This window comes from Castor canadensis, chromosome 11 (genome assembly GCF_047511655.1).
Source record: "Castor canadensis chromosome 11, mCasCan1.hap1v2, whole genome shotgun sequence".
Taxonomy (NCBI): Eukaryota; Metazoa; Chordata; class Mammalia; order Rodentia; family Castoridae; genus Castor; species Castor canadensis.
Genome location: NC_133396.1, coordinates 129,228,190 through 129,246,841, shown reverse-complemented (window position 1 = coordinate 129,246,841; position 18,652 = coordinate 129,228,190). Strand labels below are relative to the sequence as shown.

The window sequence follows — 18,652 nt, the reverse complement described above, 5'->3', positions numbered from 1 at the left end:
CTTGTGAACTTTTCCCAAGAACTGTGGTACTCTGGAAGTGTAGAAAACGTTTTAGAACATGTACTCACTCGATGGATTTAATGAACCTGTACACAGTGCCAGGCACTGTGCTGAAGGTGATCATACAATGATGAACAAATCCAATGCAATCCTTGCTCTGAAGTGGAGTGACAATTACTAACTGGAAAACTGAAGGATCTGCTGTTATTTCTCTTACTACTGTTACTATATAGGAATGGTATTGTTATTACAGAGGAAGGCCTCCCTGCAGAAGCAGTAAGTCAAAATCTGGTGAGTCAGTAGCAGATAGCCAGGGAGAACAGGAGCACTCAAAGGCAGACAGAAGAGCACATTCAGAAGCACTAGCCTAGCTGCACTATCCAACATGACAACCACTAGCCAAGTGTGGCTATTAATTAACTAAATGAACTAATTAACTAAAATTAAGTTAAAAATTCAGTTTCTCAGTATGCAACAACATGTGGCCAGTGGCTATCTAACTGGACAACACAGATCATTTCCTTCTTCATAGAATAGTCTACTGGTCAGCACAGCCCTAAAGAAAAAAGAACTGGCAGCCTAAGGAAATGACAGAAGGCTAATGAGGGAAATGTGGTAACAGATGAAGCTGGAGAGTTAAGCAAGGGCAGGATCACAGAGGGTCCTAGAAGACTGGATGATACTCTTGAGAGCAACTGGAAATCATTAAAAAGTTTCAGGCAGGCTAGTAATATAATCACATTGATGTTTTTGAAGACTACCCTGGCAACCAAGTGTGGAACACTTTACAAGTGCCGATAGTTGGAAGTTCAGTTAGATGATACTCTGGCATAACAGGCAAAAGATGATGGTATTTAGACTACAGCTGTGGCAGTGGTGATAAAGCAATAGATGTACTGGAGAAATAATTGGGAGGTCAAATTAATCCAGCCTACTGATGGATTATATGCAGGGGAGGGTGCAGAAGGGTGCCATGATTAAAAAAAATTTTTTCTCAAAAGAATGACTGGCAAATAGTCTTAAGCAGATGCATGCTAGACTCGGATATAGTCTAGGTTTAAATTTGATACATCAATTTAAAGATGGGGTTTTCAATCATAAGCAGAGGCTTTTTTTTTTTTTTTTTTTGCGGTACTACGGTTTGACCTCAGGGCTTTGAGCTTTCTGGGCAGGCACTCTTCCACTTGAGTCATGCCTCTAGCCAAAGCAGAGCTTCTTTTTTGCTTTGGCAGTACTGGGGTTTGAACTAAGGGTTTCATGCTTGCTAGGCATGCACTCTACAACTTGTGCCACTTACTATGCCAGCCCCAAGCAGAGTTTCTTGATTTTACTAAAGACAAATAAAACAGAATAGCAGAGAAATAGCTAAAGTGGCAGAAAATCCCAACGTTAATGCTCTACTATGGAGGAAAATAAATTTTCTCCACAATTAATTTTCACAAAATTTTCTCTTATGTATCAGATTCTAGCATTCTCATTAATGCTCAAAACAGTCCCATGTACTAAATACTAATATTACCTATATTTCATAGAAAACAGAAGGTTAGCATTTAGGTAACACATGTCGCACAGCCAAGATTATAGTCATGTCTGATTGCGAAACTCATGTTGTTTTCAGCAGTATGATACAGTGCTTCTCATTGTTTTAAGTACTATTGTTTTACTTAATAAGAGGAAGCAACTGAGAGTCAGACATCTGCTTTCTATTTCTGGATAGGACATGGAACAGAAAAACAAAGGTCATTTGCCATCTACCCAGAAAAAAGCAAAGGCCAGAAGAGCTCTCAAACTGTTTTTCATGTTAGCCCCTGAATAAGGTTAGTTATTTGCTCTTTCTCCTTCACCTTATTTTATTCCAAAGTCTGTAATAGTCCCAAAAGTAAATGACTTCTGTGATTTGTACAATTAAAAACAAACTGAGCCCATGAGGAGCTCATAGCTTAGTGGTCACTCTGGAGCCAGACTGCCTGAATTTGAGTCCTGGCTTTACCACTTAATAGCTGTAGTATGATGGTTAACCCCTGAGCCTCAAGTTTCTTCCTCCAGGAAATGGAGATGTAAGAGTTAACTAAAATAAAAAATCAAGAATGATGCTATGAGAATGGAAGCTATAGGCAAGGGGTGTAGTTCAATGGTACAGTACTTGGCTAGCAGTGTTCAACCCCTCAACCCCCAGCACGGGGTGGGGAAATAAAAGCATGGAAACTCCAAGACACAAGGATTTTTCATCTGTTTTGTTCATAATTGATTCCTGATTCCTAGAACTATTCTGGGCACATAATAAATGCTCATTAAATATGTAGTAAGTGAATCACAGTAAATGCCAAGTGTACTAGTTACTCTGTTACCATTTGCAGTGGGCTTCAAGCCTGAAGAGTTGTATTTCTTTATTTTTTAGTATATGGACAAATCAAGAAAAAATGAAGATATTCTAGCAAACTTCCACCAAGTAAATCTGCATACTTTCTTTTTCTTTTTTTTTTTTTTTTTTTTGTCTTTTCTTTTTTGGTGCTAGGATCGAACCCAGGGCCTCGTGCATGCTAGGTAAGCGCTGTACCACCGAGCTACATCCCAGTCCCCTGCATACTTTCTTTTGGGTATGCCTGGCATGGCAGTGCAAGGATACGATGTCATGCACCAATAAAGGTGAGAACTAAGATTATAGCAAATTCTTGACTCAGCAGCATTTCTAACAGCAGCTCTCTGCGCTGACATGAAACAGTATGTAAAGTTGGAGAGTAATTCCTCTTTAGTTGGAAACAATGTTACCAATGTACCCTCATCAATTTTGCACAGAAAAGTCACTAAGGAAGGGTGTAAAAAGTTGGCTAAAAATTGATGAGAAAAATATTTTAAAACTTATATTACATAAAATTCTACTTTTTTGTAATACTGGGGTTTTGAACTCAGAGCCTCACATTTGCTAAGCAGGTGCTCTACCACTTGAGCCACTCCACCAGCCCTGTTTTTTTGAGATAGGGTCTCATGAACCTATTTGCCTGAGCTGGCTCTCAACTGCAATCTTCCTGATCTCTGCCTCCCATGTAGTTATGATTACAGGCATGAGCCACTGGTGCCTGGCTAAAATCCTACTTCTAACAAAATAAATCAGGAAGTAAATCCTCTGGTTTACCAAAGTATATAATAATTTTTTTCTTTCTTTTTACTTTTTTGATGGTACTTGGGTTTGAACTCAGGGATCTGTGCTCGCTAGGCAGGCACTCTTATCCACCACTTGAGCCATGTCTGCAGTCCTTTTTGCTTTAGTTATATTACAGACAGGATCTGGCACTTTTTGCTGGGGCCAGCCTTGGACCTTGATCCTCTTACATATGCCTCCTGAGTAGCTGGAATTCCAGTCCTTAGAATTCTGGGCAGGGGGTAGCCTAGTGTGGTAGGTGCATGCCTACTGACACAAAGCCCTGAGTTCAAACAGTACCCTTCCCCTAATTTAGTAGCAAATTCCTTTTAGATCACTTAAGAGTATTAATTAAGTTTTGATTCTTTCCAATAAATCTCTTGTCTAAATCGTGGTACACCAGACTGGGGATGTAGCTCATTGGTAGAGCACTTGCTAGCATGTTTTATTATCAGAACCATAAAAAAGCAAATAAATAAACTGAGGTACACCTGTAGAGGTGCCAGTAATTTCTGGAAATCAACTAATTTAAAATTTATTTTCTTATTAACAGAAGACAGTGAGAAGGAAAAAAAACAAAAGAATCAACTTTCTTCTAAATGAGGGAAACATAACATAATAGGTAGACTGTCATTTTACCACTTGGCTCTCCCAGATGGTAAGATAACTAAAATTAAAGAATGAGGCCACTAGAGATTAATACTACAGGTTCCAAAGATATCTACTAGCCCTATGTTGGACTTCTCACTCTAATTCTCAGCCTAACTATACACCTATATGCAACAAAAACTACTACACCACTGTGCTGATTTAGAATTTTTCTCTTGCTGGGTTTAGTCACTGAATGCCTGCCTGACATAGGTAGTTTCCCTGTGTTGGGTGAGCACTCTTTATCACCTAGCTCACATGTCCCCTCCTCTATCTCCTTTCATCCCCATTAGGCAGTTATGGTCTGTTTCCTGCTCATGCAGATCCTTACCATCAAGCTTCCTTTTTTGATCCAGTCCTGGGTTAAAGTTTACTCTTCTTTTCTCTATGTAATTTTCTTACCTTGGATAGGCTCATTATTATTATTATTTTTGATAGGACTGGGGTTTGAACTCAGGGCTTTATGCTTACAAAGCAGGCACTTTACTGCTTGAGCCACACCTTCAGTCCATTTTTCTCTGGTTTCTTTAGAGATGGGGTCTCATAAACTATTTGCCTGGGCTGCCCAGGAACCTCCATCCTCCCTATCTTAGCCTCCCAAATAGCTAGAATTACAGATGTGAGCCCCCGGCACTCAGCCTATTATTCTCTGCTATTAACTTTTCCCCTCTATATGTCTGTCTCTGCTACTACACTGAACTCTCTGAAAGTAAAAACTGTTCCCCAGTTTGGGATCTATAGCACCTGGCATAGTGACTGTTACATATTAGAAATCCTCAATAATATTCTATAAGCATTCATTTTCAGATTTCTGTTCATTCCACACTGTTTAACAGTGATTCTTAACTACTGAGATCACACATTTAATGAAAGAAAAGTGACAAACCTCTTCTCTGTAAGTATGAAAGCAAGTCAAAACCTGTGGAGCCAATGTGGACACTTGAATATAAAGCTCCAATACAGAAACAGATAACTCAATTATGTTGAAGAAACCATAGCACCAAGACAAATATGTACCTGAATTTCATCACACTTGATTAGCTTTTCCACCTCTCCTTGACTCAGAAGAATGAATTCTTCATGTTGTACCACTTCAGGGAAATGCTTCTGGCTAAAAACCTCAGCTGCTTGCATCAGGTCAACACAATTGTGAGTTTCAGCAAAATCCCTGATACCCAGGCAATTGGAAGGGTCCAACTGACTTTCTAAGAACTCACAGCAGGCTTGTTTCACACCTAGGACAAACACAGGCAATGAATATACTTCAGGACACTTGACCATATGTGAATTCATCTTATATCTTGGACCTCAACATCTTCTCTGCATGTTAGCAGAGGAACCCTTGCTCCACACCTAACACACAGATTAGATAGTTCATGCTTAAGCAGTTCAAATCTTTGTCTTATGTGCTGTGGAACTTTCAATAAGGCCTTTATGCCTGTTTCTGCTTCATTTTTAAAATAAGTATAACAAAAATAACTACTTCCAGGAACCCTGGAGCAGTTAAACAAAAGCTATAAATCCTTGAGAACCAATCTGTAAAATCAATTACTAATTCAGCATAATGTACCTATTTTCTACTCTATATCAAATATTATATCTCTGTATTTGAAAAGTTCAGAGTAGGGGCTGAGGACAGAGCTCAGGGGTAAAGCATTGTTTGTCTAGCATCCTAGCACATACAAGGCCCTGGGTTTGATCCCTGCACCACACACACACAAAAATTCATAGTATAAACCTAATTTCATAACTGTGCACAAATGTAAAAATTTCACACTATTTCCATGCTGTATTTAAAATAGAAAATGTTTCAATTATGTGTATATAAAAACTGAAAATAATGAGAACAGATAGCTGGGTGTGGTGGTGCATGCCTATAATCCCAGCACTTGGAGGCTGAGGCAGGGAGATCATGAGTTCAAGGCCAGCCTGGGCTCCAGAGTGATTTCTAGTCCAGCCTGGTCTATACAGTGAGCCCACATCTCAAAAAAAAAAAAGGGTGTGTGTGTGTGGAGAAAAAAGACTGGAAACTGGGAGACCCATCTCTAATTCTGTGAAAAGTTCATATTTTCATTTGTGTGCATCAATTAAAATTTTATTCATTTATTTATTCCCTCACTTATGTTTTTTGAGCCAAGGTCTTGCTATGTAGCCAAGGCTGGCCTATATCTTGATATGTATCAAGGCTAGGCTTGAACTCACTTATCCTCCTGCCTCCACCTCCCAAGTGCTGGGTAAATTTTATTTAACAGATATTTTACACGGTTCAAAAATTTAAAGATATAAAAAAGTTTACCATGAAAAGTCCCCTTTGCCTCCCTATCAACCTAGCCATCTAAAGACCAGGCAGATATGCAGACAATGAATACTATTAGTGTCTTAGATTTCCTTACAGGGGTATGGTATGAGAAATGTAAGAAAATGCACATATCTTCCATTCCCCCATTTCTTTTGTTGTTATTTTTCAGTACTGGGGTTTGAACTCAGGGCCTCATACTTGGTAGGCAGGCACTCTACCACTTGAGCCATTCTGCCAGCCACTTTTTTTTTTAAATGGAAAAGGTGTAAATGCTTTCTTTTACAAGATACTCAAATTTGGAGAAATTCCTTTGTATTGCTTTTGACATCAGATCTTTTATTGCTCAAATATTCAAATGCCATGGGCAGAAACATGAGTGCTCATAGTCTGGACTCATGATTAAGTTTACATTAATTTAAAACATTTCCAGGGTTGCTTTGGTGTGAATAATAGCAACTTTTTATGTCTGTACCTTTCAGCTGAAGCAGACAGGCTGCAGGGAGCAGTTCTTGTACATTCTCCACCGTCACATGAACTGTTTCTGTGTACACAAAGTCCAACAAAATTTCCATGGTGGAGGCAGTTAGACCTTGGATATCAACATAAGGTTTCCCCTTCTCTGAAAGCTGAAAGTTCACAGATATGAAAGAATGGTAGTTTTTTGTTGTTTTTTGTTTGTTTTTAACGGTACTGGGGTTTGAACTCAGGGCCTATACCTTGAGCCACTCCACCAGCCCTTTTCTGTGATGGGTATTTTCGAGTTAGGGTCTCTTGAACTATTTGCGTGGACTGGCTTTGAACCACAATCCTCCTGATCTCTGCCTCCTGAGTAGCTAGGAATTACAGCGTGAGCCACAGGCGCCCAGCTGAAAGAACAGTAGTTATAGTTCCACAAGATAAATGCAAAATCTCAAATCCAAAAGCTTAAAGGGATATTAATATTAATTAAAATAAACAACTTTTAAAAATTATAATCTGTTTTGTTTGATTTGTACTAAGCAAATATTCATACTCAAATGGAGTGGGCAGTTATCTGTGTCCCCAGCAACCAAGGTGCAGGATCAATTTTACCAATGAGTAATTAAAAACCCTAATTCCCTATTTTAAGAAATATAGATTTATTACAGAATTGAATACTAAAGTTCCACGAATTTATCACTAGCGTCCATGTTTTAAAATAAAACACAAAATTTCAATGAAATTTCGTACTTAGAGAGCACTCTGTGGGTTATAGCTCCACATCCTTCAAGACTATCAAGTTCCTATCATCTTCCCTTAGACTACATTTGGAAACAAGGAAAGGAACACACAGATCATCCTAAGGGGCTTTCTTCTATACAACTGCCTGAATAACAGTGAGTTATTTGTCACTTTCTCCAAATATTGGATCACTAGAGACATAACTCTGTACTGTGCTGCTTACCCAGCATGCCCAAGGCTTTGGGTTTAATCCCCACCACACACACACACACACACACACACACACACACTTCAAATTATAAAATACTAAATACACTGTATTTTGGGATTAATGAGTAACTGGTGTTATATTTAGTCTAGAATATCTCCGTGAAGCAATGAGTGTTGATGAGGCCAGGTAATCGTAAAAGACTGTTAAGAGTAGAAATCTTCAACTTTACAGGACAGTAAACTATTGAAAGTTGATTACCTTATGAAAATTTTACTAGATCTAAGCTTTAGATTGAAAATCTGTGTTACTCATACAACTATAGTACACTTCCATTATGAACTAAATGGCTTTATCATCTTTTATTTCTCCATCAGCTCACAGTGTAATCAAAATGCCTTTTTTTTTTTTTTTTTTTTTGGTGGTACTGGAATCCAGGATCTCCAATTGAGCTACACCCCCAGCCCTCATAAAACATTTCTTACTAACGCCAAAACCAAATCAATCTCTAACATTAAAAAACAACACTTGGACATTATTTTGGAAAAAACATATTAGATTTAACATTTAATACAGTACAGGTATTTATAAACAACTACTGTTCCAACACATTAAGCACTAATGATTCTGAAATGTACAAGTACATGTAATCTAGAAGTTCTTCATTCAACAAATAAGCCACAGTCTCATTAGCCAAATAGTCACATATAGACATGATTTCACTTACGTAAGACCTCAAAACATCTCACATCTTTATTTTTGCTTTACAACTCGCCAGCATGAGTCTCATTTACTATTAGTTCATCTAGTTCTCACAGCAATTTGGTAAGGTAGTTATTTTGATACTATTGCCATTTAAGAGATAAAGGTTCAAACTGGACACTGGTGGCTCATGCCTGTAATCCTACCTACTTGGGAGGCAGAAATCAGGAGGACTGTAGTTCAAAGTCAGCCAAGGCAAACAGTTTGGGAGACCCTATCTCGAAAACACCCAACATAAAACAGGTCTGGTGGAGTGGCTCAGGTGGCAGAGTGCCTGCCTGACAAGCATGAGGTCCTGAGTTCAAACCTCAGTACAGTCAAAAGAAAAAAAACAGAGATTAAGGTTCAAAGAATTTATGTGACTTGAGCAAAATCACTTAAATAGTAAGAGAGACAAACCCCAGGCCTCTGACTTCAGTTCTATGATCTCTCAGTTGGACATCTGAGGCGTATTTAAGGGTTAGAAGAGAACAATGAACCACCTCATTCATTCACTTTATTTTACAGTGCCACCTGGTAAAGTTAGATGGTTAGTAAGAGTTCATACAGAACTGCTAAGAGAACTTAACCCTAGAACCTAGGTCTAGACTCATTACTTTAAAACAATTACTCTTAAAACTACAGATAATCCAGGTGCCCATGGCTGACACTGTAATGTTAGCTACATGGGAGGCTGAGATTGGGAGGATCATGGTTCCAGGCTAGCCTAGATTAAAAAGTTTTTGAGACTCCATCTCAACACACAAAAGCTGGGTATGGTGGCGTGTGTCAATCATTACAGTGACAGCAGGAAGCTTAAAATGGGAGGATCATGGTCCAGGAGGGCCTGGGCAAAAAGTGAGACCCTGTCTCTAAAATAGCCAGATAAAGAAGGGCTGGAGGTGTGGCTCAAGCGGTAGAGCACCTGCCGTGTGATAACCTGAGTTTCAACCCCAGTACCACCAAAAACAAAAATAAAACTTTATGGCAGCACATGACTGCAATCCTAGCACTTGGGAGACTGAGGGAAGAGGATCGTTAGTTCGAAGCTTGACTGGGTTACAAAGTAAGATCCTGTTTGTAAAAAAAGTAAACATAGAATTTTCTAGGGGTTTTCTTACCTGATATCAACCTCTTTTCTTTCTGGAGGGGAGTCTTGTATTTGTTTTGTTTTGAGACATGGTCTTATTATTTTAGCCCAGGCTTGGCTGGAACTCACCTGTCCTCCTGCCTCAGCCCCCAGTGCTGAGATTATAGGCATGAAGTACCATGCCAGACTGTTTTTGTTGTTCTTTAAATATTAGTTTTTAAACAAAGAAAGAACCAATTGCTGATTAGAAAAAAAGGCTTTTTGTGTAAAACGCCACAGTAATTTTTTTTCTTTTTTTGGGTTTGAGCTCAGGACTTCATGCTTGCTAGGCAGGAACTCTTATCACTTGAGCTACTCTGCTACCCCTTTTTTGTGATTTTTTTTTTCCAAGATAGGGTTTCATGAGTTAATTACCTGGGGCTGGCTTTGAACCCCAATCCTACTGATCTCTGCCTCCTGAGTAACTAGGATTACAAGTGTCAGCCATCAGAACCTGATTTCTGAATGTGAAAAAATAATAGTGCAGACAGACTAATTTTCTTCAAGCTAACAAAAATAATTATACACTGCTGTGCAATATATAATTAGCAGTCAGCAGTGCTAGCCCAATTCATGCTCAGTAGCTTCTGGGAGACACTCTCCTTACCCAGTTAAATGCCAAGTGCTTCTGATGCTCCTTAGCAGATTATCACGGAAACCCTACAGCACAGAGATCCATATGTTACAGTACACAAGATCATTTTAAAATTAGACTGGATTAACAAGAATGACCTATCAGATTTCTAAGTTTTTCCTACCAGCCATGTGACAGAGCACTGGCTCACAGCATTAAAAAACTTATATTGACTTTAAAATTAGATTGTTGCTGGGTGCTGGTGGCTCACGCCTATAATCCTAGTTACTCAGGAGGCAGAGATCAGGAGGATATGGGTGGAAACTGCCCAGGCAAATAGTTCACGAGACCTGATCTCAAAAAAACCCATCATAAAAAAAGGCTGGTGGAGTGGGTCAAGTGGTGAGAGCACCTGCCTAGCAAGCATGAGGCCCTGAGTTCAAACCTCAGTACTTCAAATAAATAAATAAATAAAATTAGATTTTAGAATATAAAACCCATATTTCAGAGGCTGAGGAGGCACAGAAGTTAAAAACTAGGCTTTTACAGTCAGAAAATCCTACCTCTACTACCCACAAGTCATGTGACTTTGGGCAAGTCATTTAATATAAAAACTTAGTCCTCTGTTTATAAAATGAGATGTGTAAGACATGCATGACAAACATGTAGCCTAATAGCTTGCCCATAAAAATAGTTATTATATGATACTACCTCTCCTATTCAGATCCAGTAATATCATCTTAACAAAGGTGATTAGGGCTAACTAAAGAAAATACTGGTGGTTAGAAAGATTTTATGAAGAGGCACTTTGGTACATGCCTATAATCCCAGCCACTCAGGAGAGACTGGAAGGACTGCAGTTCAAAGCCAGTCTGGGTAAGAAGTTAGCAAGCTCCCATCTCAATCAATAAGATGGGCATGGTGGCAGGTACTTGTCATCCAAGCTACTTGGGAAGCCAGAAATGGAAGGATGGGGGTCTGAGGCTGACTTCGGGAAGAAACACAAGACTTTACCTAAAACACAACTAAAAACTAAAAAAGGGCTGGGGGTGTGGCTCAGGTGACAAGGGCACCTACTTAGTATGCATGAGGCCTCTGAGTTCAAACTCCAGTATTGCCACACAAAAAGAATTCATTATGTCAAACATCTATTATTTTATTTGCAACAATGAGCAAACTACAACCTATATATGTAAGCTTCATTTGTGTGGAGCCAATTTACCACTTACCTCACTGGTGAACATGGCACAGAAGTAATCACTACACGCAGCGAGCACAATCCGATGGGCAGGGAAGTCTTTCTGCTCTACTCTCAATGTCACGTCACAGAGGGTATTGCTCTTCCGGAGAGAGTTCATGGAGTTGAGGATGGATTTAGCATGAGTATTTGTCATTATGTCTTTGGGGGCCATAATGCCTCCTACCAAACAATATGGAGAAAGAACAAAAGGGATCCCTGGATAATGGAACTACGAGAGAGAAAAATAACAAAGAAATGGGGAAACCGAAGATACTCAATTATTTTTACAAATTAGGGAACTAAGGAAAGGCTTCTTTCGACTCAAACAACCACTCCTATCCCTGGCATCACCACCATGATCTGATAACCAATTCCAAGTAAAAGTCACCTCTTCTTTCTCTGAGTTCTAACGGTTCTGCATTCTCGGATTCAACTGAGGATCAAAAGAATTAAAAAAAAAAAGTTCACATATATGATTTTTTAAATTATCATTTCTAAACAACACAACTATTTACTTAGCATTTAAATTGTGTTAGGTATGTAAGCAATCTAGAGATGACTTAAAATATCCTGCAAAGCTGGCAGAGTGGCTCAAGTGGTAGAGCACTTGCCTAGCAAGTATAAGACCCTGAATTCAAATCCCAGTACTGCAAAAACCAAATTAGAATGAGTTAAGCAGAAAACAAGTAAAATAATTTATAAAAGGAAAGAAAAAATCCTGAAAAATGTGCATAAGTTATATGCAAATACTATGATGCCATTCAGCAGCAGCTTCAGATTTTGGTATGTACTGAGTTCCTGGAACCAATTTTCTGTGGATAACCATACTAGCTAAGTTCACTTGTATGAATGAATTAAATGAATTCACTATTAAGTTACATACCTGAAAATCAATTTAAGGCATAGTTTCTTCAGTGTTCACAGACTTTAGTCACTCTCCCCACCTCCCTATCAGGCTCAGAAACAATTCTGGGGAATGAAGTAGATGTGGTGGTTATTATTATTTGAGATACTGGGGTTTGAACTCAGTCAGGGCTTTGAGCTTGTGAGGCAAGCACTCTATCACTTGAGCCACACCTCCAGCCCAGATATGGTTATTATTTAGGATAGTCTTTCGTTTGCAATCCCAAATTTTCTGAAATAAGCCAAGAAAGACAAATGAAAGTGTGGACTTCAAAAGCCTACAATGCCCAACCACAAAGTTTGAATAGTAAAACTAGATTCTAAATTCTCATCTACTTATATTTATAGTTACGACGTTATAAGCACTCTAGACTCTCCCTCCAATAACTCTGCAAGATCCAGCTTACAGAAAAGGAGGAAATGTTTCCCTTAAGTCAGCTGAAGTTAAACTTCCTTAGTTTCAACTCTGGAGATGAGAGAAAGGTCTGAGCAAATGTCTGTCGGCTGTGTAGATTTTCTGGAGGGTTACCCCAGGGCCGGGGCTGTTGGGCTCCACGGGTTGTGACAGAACTGACAGTAACCTCAGTGCAGTGGTCCCTCTTCTGGGGATCTCTGCCTCGCCAAGCAAAGTCTCAATGAATCCTCCACCCTCATCTTTCAGAAATGATCTAGTGGAGAGCTTCCGTTATTACCTGAATAGAGAGGTTCCAGCACTGGAGATTCAGAACGGGAGGGGGATTAATCAGATTCTGGAAGACTAAATTCCAGAGAAGGAAACGAGGTCTCCTCTCCTGACAACACCAAGCTTACAAATGCTACCGCCAGGTGGAGGTGGCGGAGGGGCAAAGTGCAGGGAAAGGTGCGAGGACGTCGCTCCCAGCTTCCTCCGTTCCCGGGTCCCCACCCAGCCCACCAGGTAGGTAGAGGAAGGATGAGGGAAGGGCCCTACCTCTGAGCTGACTGGCAGGCACGGAAGGGTGGCTGCCACCACCTTAGCGCTACTCACCTCCGCTCCCGGGCCCGCCCAGCCGCACGAGCCCGTCCCCAGCCCGCGGGGATGGGGTGGGGCGCGGGGCCAGCAGGCGGCTCAGCAGGAGCCGGAGCGCCGCCGCCGCCGCCCCCACCCGGAGGCTCCGGAGCCGTCACCGTGGTCGTCCCGGCTCAAGACTCCAAGGCCGCGCGACGTGATGACGTAATGCAACTCGAGCCCCACCCCCCTGCGGTCTACGTCACGCGAGTGGCGGTGTCACGTGACCCACGAACCCTAGGGTGCTGGAGAAAGCAAAAAAGAAAACTCTGGGCGGCTCCGGCAGGGGAGGGGCCTGTACGGCTCTCCTGCTCGGGGATTGGTCGAGCCTGAGTTTCCCGGCTCACGGGGCGGGCCAGCTGAGGGGCTTCCGAGGCTGGCCGTGCGGAGGCTGGGACCACAGAGAGAGAGGGTTACCTGCAAGGTGTGCAGGCGTACTGTCACATCAGGAAAACCTAGCCAAGGCTTCAAGCCTTTTCAGGTCCGTTATGCACAATGGCCTTTTCGGGCTACCCACCGCCGTGGCGAGAACCTTCTGAGCCCGGCGGTCCGCAGCCTCAGCATTCTCTGCATCATAATGAGTCACCAATGCATCAGCGATGGTGATTTTACTTCTTTCACTCCCAGAATGAAGTGGAAGGAAGTTGGGGCTATCAGAAGTTGCACACGGTGAGAGAAATTGCAAAGGATCGTCTTAGAGCAGTTCCAGTAGCCCTTATCTCCACCATCCTCTCCTGGCTTTTCACCGTGTCCGTTGGTGCTGAGGAGTATTTAGGAATTATGCTTTCATTGATTTGGGCGCACTTGGTGGCTGAGAAGGGAAAGAGGTCCCTTAGCTCCTTTTATGTGAATGTCCAAACTGTGTTTGGTTATTTTCAGAGTTTTCCTCTATGGGACTTTTGGTTTTTAAGGATACTAAAATTTACTCAAATGGGCAGCATCCTAACTTTTCATAGCGTTCCCATATTTCACGTCATATCTTTTCTGATCTGAAACTGTCCCTGATTTACATACTGTAGATGGGAGTGCAGGATTGGTATAAATTTTACTGGGGGCATTTTGGAAACATGAGACAAAGTTATGAATGTAAGTAGACTTTGATTTGTATATATACTTATGAACGTGTAAGATGATGTATTGTACAGAGTTGTTCACAGCAGTATTATAGATTAGATTGAAAATAACCTGAGGTGTCCATTAATAGGGGCTGATTCAATTGTGATCCATCCACAGAATCCAGTACCATACCATGTGGCTGTGAACAGTGTGTAAAATCTGCTCTTCGTTGTATAAAAAGGCGGGAAAATAGAAATATTTTATTTGCCCAGATATGTACAATGTATTTGGAAAGTTACAAAGTAAAGTGATAACACTGGTTTCTTTGGGGAGAGAAACTGGTTGGTTTTGAGACCTGGTGGAAAGGAGGTTTTTTTTCCCCTCCATATCTTGTCATGTCTTGTGGTTTAAAATATGTACAATTTAAAATAAAAGTTATTCCTATTAATTAATAGCACTTTAATGATACTGCCTAATTTCTGGCTGCTAAATTTAAGAATTTTTTTTCCAACTTCTGAAAAGAGGCTTTGTTTAGAATATGCTCACTCACTCCTTTTTTCAGAGAAGACGGAGAAACTGTCAGTAAGGAAGTGAGCTCACTGACACTAGTTCAGGCTTGTCCTGACTTTGTTTTCTTCAAGGGTACAGTCCTAGCATATATTGGGTCATTGTCGGTTTGGTCTTTTTGAGACAGGGTGTTTCTGTGTAGCCCATGCTAGCCTCAAACTCAACAATCCTGCTTCCATCTCCATGGAATTACATTACATGGAATTATAGGCATGCACTACTACACCCAGCTTTGTATTGGGATTTTAAATAATAGCAACACTATCCTTCCCATACAAGAATGTTTCTAGTAATTTGGCTACCTGGCCCAATACTCTACACCCAGATTTCTTCTGAGTTTCTTAGGCATATTCTGAATGGGTGGGTCTGGATAAGGTGAGTTAATTGGTTGATTCCCATACATCATCTTACCTTTATGTTTTGGACCTGAAAGTGATTCTGTATGTTCATAGCTACTGAAGGGTTTCAATGAATTTGCAAGGCAAATTCCAAGGCACAGGGAATTTACATTGGAACTCCACAATCAGGTATGTAAAGTGTGGGTCAAATCTGTAGCCAGTCAGGCCAAATACATTGCATTTTTGTACTGTCACAGTGTGGCAGACATGAGAATGCACCTCTCAGTTACTTAATGTAATCCAAGCAGGGCTCCAACTGCTGCTTAGAAATTCATTGTCTGAATTTGCACTCAGGTTGAGGTCATACCTCCCAAGGGCTGGTTCTGCCCTGGTTGGGATCAGCTAGACGGACTCCCCTGGGAGACTTGTGAGTGGATCAAGAACTTCTCCCAAAGGACTTTGCTGAGCCTTCCTTAGATTGCAAGGCAGCCTAGGACACTTGTCCTTATTCTGTCTTTTTCCTTCATGGGGTCAGACTTGTATCAAGGCCTAATGGCTCTCCCCACCTTCTCTGGCTTCCTTCCTCTTTTCTAAGTACTTCTCCTTGCTTGAACAATTTTTGCACATGTAAGCATCTGGGAAGATGCTTTTCTGCCTGAATAACACAAGGCATTCAGGAATTTTTTTTGGGTCTTACCCATTTGCAATAATCTGAGTTTACTATTTTCAATGTTCTATCTTACTCTAATTGAAAGTAGATGGCCTTTGGGCTGGTGTAGTGGCTCAAGTGGTAAAAGTGCCTGCCTAGCAAGTGTGGGGCCCTGAGTTTAAACCCCAGTAGTGCCCCAAAATCAATCAATCAAAGGGCCTTAAAAAAAAGAAGAAAATAGATGGCCTACCTGGGTGCTAGTGCCTCACACCTGTAATCTTAGCTACTTGGGAGGCAGATCAGGAGGATCACAATTATCCTTGGCCTTTCTTTGATAAAACCAGAGCAAACAGGGAGACCCCCCATCCCAACCAATAGCAGGCACAGTGAGATGCTACTGTGGGAAGTATAAATAGCATTGAGGTCCAGGCTGACCTGGACGTAAAGGAAGACTCTATCTCAAAAATAACTAGAACAAAAAGTCCTGGAGGTGTGGCTCCAGTGGTAGAGTGCCTATCTAGCAAGCAGGAAGAATCCTTGAGTTCAAACCCCAGTACTGCAAAAAAAAAAAAAAAAAGGAAAAAGAAACAAAACAAAAAACCAAAATGGATGGCCAGTAAAGACAAATTATTCCCTTCTTTAATATTTTTTGAGTGGGACTGGAGTTTAAACTCAAGACTCAGCACTTGCAAAGCAGGCACTCTACCACTTGAGCCACACCTCCAGTACATTTTGCTCTGCTTATTTTGGAAATGGCGGGTCTCTTGAACTATGTGTTCTTGCTGGCCTTGAACAGCAATCCTCTCGATCTCAGCCTCCCAAATAACTAGGATTATAGACAGGTGTGAGCCATCGGCTGTCCTTTAATTTTTGATTTACTGATAGGATAGGGGTACAATCAGACTTCTTAGCATTTATCCTTCGCCTTTCTTTGATAAAAATTAGTGTTTGTTTCATTTACTTGTTCTGTAGTGCCAAGCACATAACAGGTCCTAAGCAGGAATTTGGTAAGCGAATGAGTCAGAAGTGTGCAGTTAGAGAAAGAAGGTAATAGTTATTTGCTGATAAAAGCAAGAGGTAACTGAAATCATAAGTAAAAGGAACTTTTAAATCATCTGCGACTTTAAAACATAAAGTTTAAGTCAAAATGATCTGGATTTGGATACTAATCCAAATCCAGCAGGCTCTAATCCTGCTGTCATTTTAGGAATAATTATAGGTGGTCTGAAGGCATCTGAGTTTGCAACCAGATGCCTTCAAGACTAGGACTAGAAGGGATCCTATGTGATCCAAGTAAGTCAATTCATCTCCGAGATGAGAAACAAGATCCATAGCAGTGGACCTTAGTGTGATCCTCAAAGTTGGGGACCTGTTACGTGCTAGGCACTATAGAATAAGATAAAAACAATGACAAAGTGTGATTAAAGAAATAAAAGCTAAAAACCTGACTCAACCTGTTTCCTATCAGCAAGTAAAAAATTAGGAGACCAACTTATTTTTTATGTTGAAAGAGGATAATACTATCTGCTCTACAGGATTAAAGATATAAAATGACCTATCAAAAGTATGAAGTAGCTGTGTGTGATGAGCATACCTGTAAAGTCTGAGGAGGCAGAAGGTAAGAGGAATGAGGTCAGAAGCTGGGAGGGCAGAAGAGAATCTTATCTGAAAAAAGTAAAAGAACTGGGAGTGTGACTCAAGAGGTAGAGTGCCTAGCAAGTAGGATGCCCTGAGCTCAATCCCTAGTACCACCACCACCACCAAAAAAAAAAGGTTTAGGTAGGTCCTCAATAAACACCCTCAGATTCTTTTCCTGGATCTGTCTAGAACTGCAAAATGAAACACACATTTTGGCTTTCATCAATTGCCATGGATGTCCTTGTTTTCTCATCTGTAAAATGGGTGGAGTTGGCTAGGCATGGTGGTTCAGGCCTGTAACCCCAGCACTTGGAAGGCTGAGGCAGGACTGAGTTTGAGGCTAGACTGGGCTACATAGTGACACTCTGCCTCAAAAAACAAACCAAAAACAAACATGAAAGGATGGAGTATGAGTTCTAGGCTTCCTTCCAGTTCTGTACTAGATGCAAACTCAGATGTGTTCCAGGGATCAGCAGATGACTCCAATGAGTGGATCACTGTAGGTGGGGTCAGTGGTGAACTGGAGAGCACAAGCCCTCTATATAGGACACAGGCTGCTTCTGGGCTCAATTGATTCCTACTGTGCAAGGCCAAACAGCATACATTTGAGGACACTGGTAACTGCCTGATCATCAAGTTGTGACTGCAACACTTTCTAAAATATATTTAAAAGCTGTTTTGAATTAAACAAATACAAAATCATGATGATATAAGGAACACCCAGGTCCTTACCACCTATTAAAAAGAATGTCAATTTTGCTATAAATATTGTTCTTACCCTTTTAGAGGTAACTATTATTCAGAATTAACGTTATTTTAAAAGTTTTTGCCATGTCTGTATCCTTAAGCTGTCACTAGTTTGGCAAGTTTCTGAACACCACAGAAGAGCAATCAAACCAATATATTCTGTGAGTTGCTTTCCTCTCTCCTCCTGCCAATTTTGAGACTCAACCATGTTGTTTCGGTCTTTTTAAAGAACACTAGATGAAATGAAGTTACCTTGATCCATTTTTACTATTTTTTGGAGACTATGGGGTTTGAACTCAGGGTCTCACACTTCCTAGGCAGGACTTTTGCTGCTTGAGCCATGCCTCCAGCTCCTGTTCCTGTGTAATTTTTTTTTTTTTTTTTTTTTACTGGTAGTGTTTCATTTCATGAATAAACCAAAATTTATTTTTCCATTCAACAGTTTTAGACATTTGCAGTATTTGGCTATAAGGAGCTGCAATGAGCCTTTTAGTGTAACAGCAGTGTTTTTCATTGAGTCATGACAAATTAATGAGTTAGGAAAACAAA

General features: G+C 40.6%; 1 protein-coding gene across 10 annotated transcripts in view; it reads right to left on the bottom strand.

The window, feature by feature from the left end:
* Positions 1-13,259, bottom strand: part of Klhl12 (kelch like family member 12) — a 31,574-nt gene extending 18,315 nt beyond the window's left edge. Inside the window, exons 1-6 of one of the 10 annotated variants that reach the window (XM_074048617.1) lie at positions 13,088-13,259; positions 12,062-12,147; positions 11,567-11,611; positions 11,168-11,358; positions 6,559-6,712; positions 4,805-5,022 (exon numbers count right to left, since the gene is read on the bottom strand). In XM_074048617.1, the coding sequence (XP_073904718.1) occupies positions 4,805-5,022; positions 6,559-6,712; positions 11,168-11,350 (555 nt within the window). In that variant the 5' untranslated portion in view covers positions 11,351-11,358; positions 11,567-11,611; positions 12,062-12,147; positions 13,088-13,259. The other 9 variants (XM_074048614.1, XM_074048615.1, XM_074048619.1 and 6 more) reach the window with 9 other exon arrangements.
* Positions 13,260-18,652: the final 5,393 nt, after the last annotated feature.